At 39.0% G+C, this 7,840-nt stretch overlaps 1 protein-coding gene across 2 annotated transcripts; it reads left to right on the plus strand.

The window, feature by feature from the left end:
* Positions 1–5,259: 5,259 nt before the first annotated feature.
* LOC117619536 (CASP-like protein 4D1) lies at positions 5,260–6,490 on the plus strand. 2 transcript variants are annotated; one of them, XR_004584580.1, is made up of 3 exons: positions 5,260–5,561; positions 5,663–5,783; positions 6,066–6,490. XR_004584580.1 is itself a non-coding variant. In XM_034349517.1 (3 exons), the coding sequence occupies exons 1-3, from the start codon at positions 5,401–5,403 to the stop codon at positions 6,248–6,250; spliced, it is 504 nt and encodes a 167-aa protein (XP_034205408.1). In that variant the 5' UTR covers positions 5,260–5,400; the 3' UTR covers positions 6,251–6,490. The 2 variants fall into 2 exon arrangements, 1 of the variants encoding a protein (XP_034205408.1); XM_034349517.1 differs by having other exon boundaries at positions 6,029–6,490.
* Positions 6,491–7,840: the final 1,350 nt, after the last annotated feature.

The raw sequence follows: 7,840 nt of genomic DNA on the forward strand, positions 1-7,840 counted from the left end.
CACATGGGAACAGCGAAAAGAGTGCTAAGATATATACAAGGTACAATAAGCTATGGCATTGCTTATGAGAAAGGAAAAGGAGCTGTGTTAATTGGCTACTGTGACATCGATTGGAGTGGTAGTGAGGATGATATGCGAAGCACATCAGGCTATGCATTTAATTTGGGGTCAGGAGTGTTTTCTTGGGCCTCAATTAAGCAGAGCAGTGTGGCTCTTTCCACTGCAGAGGCAGAATACATGAGCGCAGCAGAGGCAACCACTCAAGCTGTTTGGCTCAGATTTGTGCTATCAGATTTTGGTGAAGAACAGGTAGAACCAACTCAGTTGTTGTGTGACAACACTTCTATTGCTATATCAAAGAATCCAATTCATCACCACAAAACTAGACACATCAATCGCAGGTTTCATTTCATTCGAGATGCTCTTCAGAATGGTGAGATCGATTTGCTTTATTGCAAAACTGAAGAACAAGTTGCTGATATATTCACCAAGCCTCTTGCAAGGGATCGGTATGAGTATCTAAGGAAGGCTTTAGGTGTTATCTCAGCACAACACTTAGAAGGGAGTGTTGGTTTATAAGTGCTGCTGCTGAGATAGTTTATTATTTCAGTTTGAAAAATGTAGCCGTTGGATAACAGTCCAACTGTGCAGTTAGGATGTAACTGTGCATGCCATGTGTCTCTATCTCATAGGGTAGTAAATGAATGGCTGAGATGTAAATGATGTAATAGATCGTATGTGCAATTATCCGCTTAGCCAAAAGAAATGAAGGGAATGTCATGTTGGATTTCTTCGGTGAGGAGGTACGTACGTCCGTGGAATATAAAATATCTATCTTAAATGTCTTTGTCCGTTGCCAATTGATTTCGAGTTGGATGCTTTGATGCGCCTTGTTTTCCTCCTCTTTTGAATGAATAGCAATCACTCAAATTAATTCGGGCATGGTGCAGGTTTTGTCGAAATTATTAGTTTCAGGAGCTGTTGCAGGGTTTCTTGGGTCGTCAGAGCTGGTGAAAGCTTGGGAAGAGTATGGCGTGAATAGAGAAGACATAAACTCGTTTACGAACAAGACATATGCAGCAAATGGACTTGTCCTCCTTAGTTTCGTCTTCAGTTTTGTATTATCGGTCCTCTCTTCATATGCACTCGCCAGGAATATATCACTTTCAGAGACATAACTATCAGTTTGCTGTTCATTGATCAAATTCTTAATTACCTTTTTTTGTTTAAATCGTCATCTGTGATGTGTGATTCTCTCTCTAGTAGTTTGTTTTGCTCTTTTGGAATTTTTACGAGTTGTGTTAGGAATTATGTGGATCAAAGACGTTCTGATCAGCCCATATTGGACAAATGATTGTTCAATATTGAACATAATTACCACTAAAAAAAGTTTTATTCGACAAAATATTTTGCAATATTAGAGTAAAAGTAAAAAATTAATCAAACTCATTCAGTAGGCTAGGACAAAATTTCCCCATGGTACTTGGGTTTTATCGAATTGGTCTAGGGCTTTTAGTGCGCTCTAAAGTGGTCATGAGTTCAAGCTCTCATGATAACTTTTGAAAAAAATTCAGTAGCACAAAATTTTAAGTATCAATACATACGTAATTGAAAACAATTTTTCCGTGAATTTTCCTTTATAATATTTCTCATAATTGAAGTAAAATAAATAAGTTTTCTTCAGAAATAATATCGTATTCTAATCCTTACCATTTGAACATAGAAGTAATTATTCATTGACGCCAATGTTATTATTAGACAATAGTGAAGAATTATCTTTTTGTTAAAGATGTAAAATGAAAATGTGTTGGAATGCATACGTGAATTAAGCCAATTAGTCAGGTAGTGAATCCACCCCCTTACACCCAAATTCAATTGACAGGACCCGACCAATTTCCACTTTGGAATTCGAGCCAAGTCCTGTGCGTGTCCAACGTCTGGCGAATGTCGGGCACCAATGACCTTTTTACCCTTCTTACTTCAATTTCTCTTTAAATTTCCTTAGACTTCTGCCGAAAATTCAGCAGAGTCTCCTCTGTATTTTGACCAATCCCAAAATTTTTCACTTGTCAAACAATCTCAAATATTTCACCCAACAGCCAGAATGTTTCCAGTAATCAATTCAATTCTAATCTCCAAATTTTCAACTGGATATCAGAGCATATTCTCAAGTTCTCAAGGTTTAAAGGATTTTCTACAATTCTACCTTACTTGGTGGTGCGGAAGCTATGACTAGCCCGGTGGTGGATCCCGCGTACCTCTATGGCCTGGGGGCGAAAAACAGTTTGAAAATGTGAGTGGACAAAAATAATGTTCTTCAAAACAATTATCATAAACATAATATCCCCCATTGTAAAAAGGAAATTTAGCTAAATAAAACTGAATACGTACTTTCTACGCCAAGTATATTCAACTCAAGGCATTCTATCTCAGTCATATTCAAGCTCTAAAGTTTCATACTAAACCACTGAAATCAAAGCTCTCATAAAAGTGCTGAAATTAAACGTGTATAAAAAGTTCTATGCTCAAACCTTGCATACTGAACAAAGATAAAAGTATCTATGCTTGAAAAATCAGAAAAGTTGATTTAAAATAGCTGAAAATCATAATTAAATAAAAGAAACTCAAAATCTTTTGAAAATACTACCAGTTCGTACCCCTGTCATTTCCGTCAATTCCCTGGCAGGTCTCGGACGTCACACAGGCTACCCGAGCCGCAAACTGGCGAAATCAGGGGACTATGATCAGCCTGATCCGCCGGCAGGTCCTCGGTGACACCAAGTCACTCGAGTCGCTCAGGCAGGATGCAGGGGACCGTAGTCAGCCTGATCCGCGATCCTGGCAGGTCTCGGGGACACGGAGTCAGCCGAGCCGCAATCCTGGCAGGTCTCGGGACACCAAGTCTGCTGAGCCGCAAATCCTGGCACTCACGGTTCGAGCGTCCCCGAAACTCGTGAGGCAAGTCAAGTGCACTGACTGAACTATAATCAGACTGGATGTCCGTAGACATCGGTCCAACTCTGGGTAATCACCAAAGAAAATGGGTACGAGATGGTTTTAAAATAAATTCCTTTAAAAAAGAAATATATGAATAATAACTGTAAAACTCAAGTCGTGCTGCGGTCTCAACTGATTCGAAACTCAAACTCTGTTTTTCTAACTGGTAAATAAGCAGCACCAACTTATAGAACTATTACTGTAATAATCGTGTTCGGAACCATAATAAAACTTACTCAAGATCAAATAAGGAAATTTACTCGAAGAAACTCATTTATCAAAACTTTCTTATATAAATCAAAGTAAAATCACTTATAAACTTATTTATATAAAATCAAATCAAATCATCCATAAAATCTGATTTACGAAAGAATGTCCACTCACAGATGGTCCGAGCTACTTCGACCCCTCGAAGGTCTCTTTTACACTTCTGCCGAGCTCCTGGTGCCTGATTATCCCAAAAGATTAAATTAATAAACTGCTGAATAAAACGAAATTCAACTAAACACCCTGCCCCCGGCTCCTAGAAATACAAACACTTATTCCAGTTATTCCTATCCCCGCATCAGCTTTTTAAATAGTTAGGCCGGCCTCATGAGACCCAGAACCTCGATAAGCGATGAGTTGCTCGATCGGCCGATCCGGGACCCCGTGGGTCCACGGTCTCCGATGGCCAATCTGAGCTTCCCAGAAAGTTTCTCATAGGGCGGGAACCAAGTTCTGCGAAATTGGTCCGAATCGGACGGTCGGATTGGCCAAAATCGCGTTATCGCTTGAAACCCTAACCCTAGCCCCAGGGTTCGCGATTCCGGAGTATCCGGGACTCCGATTCACGATCCGTCGAATCCTACGCGATCCTGAAATCACGTAGACCGACATATCCAAAATTCAGCGCGATCCAACGATCACACGACACTGTACCCACGGACCGCGCAATATGGAAAATCCGTTCGGGGCTCAAACGGACTCCGAATCGGGATCCGCGAAATCTCACGCGCTCGTGACGACACGAGGACCTCAAAACTGGCCAGAGTCGTGCCACCACCCTGTCCCACGCGCCGCCACACGCGGGGGGCAGATCGGGTGTCCAAAGCGATTCGGGTGTGCCGAAAAATCGTGGAACCGAGACTCCAAACTCCTATCTTAGGTAAAACACCCCATTTGGAGTCACTTTTGTTCTTGGACAACCCCCAAAAAGTGACCGGAAACAGTAGTTTCGAAGGGCCGAAGTTCGGCCGAATTTTCAAGTTCAAAATCGAACCCCTTAGAGCTAAAATCGATCGAAGCCCATATACCCAACAGCTAGAGCACGAAAAATAGCTCAAAAACCATACCTTACTCGATCAATTTGGTGGAGAAACGAGGAATAATTTCAAGCTGGAAGTTCGGGTAGCTTCGAACGAACCTCCGTCGGAAAACACGATTTTCCAGCCAGCTCAGGGCGGCCCCGGGGTTGATGTGGGTTGGAAAAGGTAGGGGACTCGATGGTGGTTCCAACGCCACCGGTCCCGTGGCGATTGGAGCTCGGAGGCGGCGCCAGTACCCTCTGGAAGTCGGTGGCCCGTTTCGCGCAGAGTCTGGGTTTATATAGATGCAACTTCGAAATATTTACGGTTATGCCACTGAGACTCTTTTGACCATAACTTTTTCGTTACAACTCCGATTCGGGCCCACTCCGTGTCTACGGACTCCTTTCGCCGTGCTCTACGCAATGGTGCAAGCGGAATTCCCAAATTTTTTCTCGATCAAAAAGTCAAATTTCCCCATTAAAAAATAAAAGGGCAATTTGGTCTTTTCGCTAAAAGATATTTTCTTTACTTTTTAGATATTTTCTTTTTTTTTAGATATTTTATTTTGGGTTCTTACATCAAATCTCATTCCTTGCGATGGATTGTGACTTTTCCTTTTTATATTATCGCTCGTATAAGAAAAATAAAAAAGCAATGTAATAGGAAACTTAGAAGAGGTGGGCCTGCATGGCAAAGCACTTGGATCCTCCGTTCAAAACATTTTCTTTTACAACTCGGCTTCTTTATGGATAAATAAAAGGCTGAAGCAAAACATATGGGCCATTGTACCGCAAAAGAAAAACCCTTCGTAGATGTTTTTATGTGAGATTTTCAAAGAAAAGTATCAGGATTTGGGGTTAAACATGTTTTCTTCTTCAGTCAAGGTTACACGTGTTCGATGGAGAAAACACCTTTTGTTCTATTTAGGGATCAAATTAAACTTATATTTTTCCTAAATAAAAGAGCAAACACACACACACACACAGAGGAATGTTGAAAACAATGCCATTCATTCATTCATTCAGGGTCTTAAATAACCTGTGTTTAATTCATGGCCAAGAAAGAAACGTCGAGTTTGAGATTTCAAAGGTCATGTTGAGAAGGCGAAGCAGAGATGGCAGTCTCAATGCTTTCCCCCACAACGACGCGGATTGCTACTCTGGCATTGAGGGTCCTGACCGCCATTCTACTCTTTGCCTCGCTCATCATCCTTCTCACTAACACTCAACAATTTCAAGGCCCAACCCTTCATTTTTATGACAGAGTTGGATACAGGTAATTAATTAATTAGTGCATGCACGTCAAGTTAATCAATTTTTATGATGACGTGCAATGCAAGCAATCTCATCCCCTGTAATTATTTAATTAAATTGCAGTTACGCGGCTGTCGGAATTTTTTTGGGAGTTGCATATTCAATTTACCAAACCGTATGTGCAGTCATTCGCATCAAAAAAGGAAGTGAAGGGAATGTCGTTTTCGATTTCTACGCTGAGAAGGTACCATTGATAATATATAGTTACCTATATTTACTTATCATCGATAGTAAGAAGAATAGATACATAATTGTGTACAAACGATTACACTTCAAATTTCTCATCATCGTCTTCAGGGTTTTTTTATGATCAACTTGCTCATCAATTTTAATTCATGGAGGAAACTATATGTATATGAAATTAAGCTAGCATGTGACATGTGATTTCTTTCGAATATAATTAACAATGGGTTTCACCAATTTGGGCAGGTTGTGTCAAATGTATTAGTTACAGCAGCTGTTGCAGGATTTGTGACAACCGGACAACTAGTGGATGACGTTGTACGACAACAAGGACCAAGTAAATTTCCTTTAATTGAAAGATTTGTGAGTTTGTCAAATTCATCATCTGGAATTGTTCTCGTTGGCTGCATCTTCTCTTCAATGTTATCGGTTCTCTCTTCATGTGCGCTCGCTAGGGATGATGATTAATTACATCTTCTTACAAACAAACGGTGTATATGAACAGTTGCAGCAGCTCATTATAATCAAAGGCTCATTGCCTTCTTTTTTATTTATTCCTTTCTGATCTACCATGTTTAAATCGTCATGCAATGGGTTTCTTCTTTCTTTCTTCCTTTCTTTTTTCTTTCTCACTTCGCTTAATTTATTGATCGGATTTTAGGAATTTCATACCTATTAATTGTGATAAGGCTTTTAAAAAGAGTAATATTAAAGACACCAACTTTTGGTTACCAATTAATGTGACAGTGTTTCATTTCTTTCATGTATATACTCATTTCAGACCATATTTATTCACAACAAATAAGAAATATTGTCACATTAGGTGGTGAAACAGAATTATGTAATAAGCCGGTATCTTTTGTATATTATTGTTTTAGAAGTCGATAGCAACAATCTCTGGTTCAATGTTTGGAAATTCAGAGAATGAAAAACTGAGTGTAGGTTATTGTCTCTTGGTAAGGTTTTCAATTCGTGTATATCAATTTTTGAAATAAGAGAAAGTCGCTAGTACAAAATTCATCCTCCAAAAATCATAATAAGAGTAAGCCATCTTGATTTCAACATCTGACCAAGATAGAGCCAACATTTTTATGGTATTCTTTATTCAATGATAAATTTCTTGTGTTTAGTTCAAGTTTCCATCTATTTGATAAATAAAATTTTAAAAAAAAAGTTTCCGTCTATTTGAATATAATTAATCAACTTCGAGGAGCATCAAAACAAAAATAAAGAAAAGGATTGTTATGTGACATTTGGCCAAGGCATTGTGTCCGGCCCATTGCACCCTTGTTTGATCCCCCGAAGTTTATAATATCGTCATTGTCAAAAAATAAAAAAAGTAACCATATACCTACCTATTGAACTTTGCAATTTGTAAAATAGAAGATAACCATAGTGCATATTCTGTTTTTGTACTTGTGTTTTTTCATAGATCATATGATCTTTTTCCTCCTCGTTTTTCCTTGTGCATCGGTTATGCCCTAATTTTGACATGGATGACCTTAAAAATTTATAGATGCAAAGAGGTTAATTGGTAGAAGATTTAGTGACAATTTTGTTCAGAATGATATCAAGTTGTGGCCATTCAAAGTCATTGAAGGTCCTGCCGATAAGCCCATGATTTCCGTTACCCACCAGGGTCGAGAAAAACAGTTTGCTGCAGAAGAGATCTCATCCATGATTTTGGCAAAGATGCGGGAGAAAAACAGTGAATTATCAACCAAAGTAATGAGATACTTCAGTAGTGCAGTCTTCAAATCCAATGCAGTCGAACTTGCTCAGACAATTTCTGAAGCTGCAACCTGCGACCTGTTGGAAATTAGGAACGTTATTAAATTGTTATTTAATTTCCTTTTATTAGTTGATTGTAATTGATTTGGAGTAGTCTCCAAGTAACCTAGTTTTCCTAGTTAAGCTTGTAATATCTCTATAAATACTTAGCCTTTTGGCTCTATTAATAACAACTGAGAATTATTCTTCTTAACAAAATCTCTAATTTCACATGGTATCAGAGCACCGATTCTAGGGCGTCTCTTGAAACTTTTTTACAAACCTTAT

Source organism: Prunus dulcis, chromosome 2 (assembly GCF_902201215.1).
Source record: "Prunus dulcis chromosome 2, ALMONDv2, whole genome shotgun sequence".
Lineage (NCBI taxonomy): Eukaryota > Viridiplantae > Streptophyta > Magnoliopsida > Rosales > Rosaceae > Prunus > Prunus dulcis.

Bases quoted from the DNA above. Each gene is read 5' to 3' on its own strand.
- LOC117619536 (XM_034349517.1), top strand. From the start codon at position 5,401: ATGGCAGTCTCAATGCTTTCCCCCACAACGACGCGGATTGCTACTCTG. The intron at 5,562-5,662 runs GTAATTAATTAA...ATTAAATTGCAG, and splicing joins TATGACAGAGTTGGATACAG to TTACGCGGCTGTCGGAATTT. The intron at 5,784-6,028 runs GTACCATTGATA...CAATTTGGGCAG, and splicing joins TCGATTTCTACGCTGAGAAG to GTTGTGTCAAATGTATTAGT.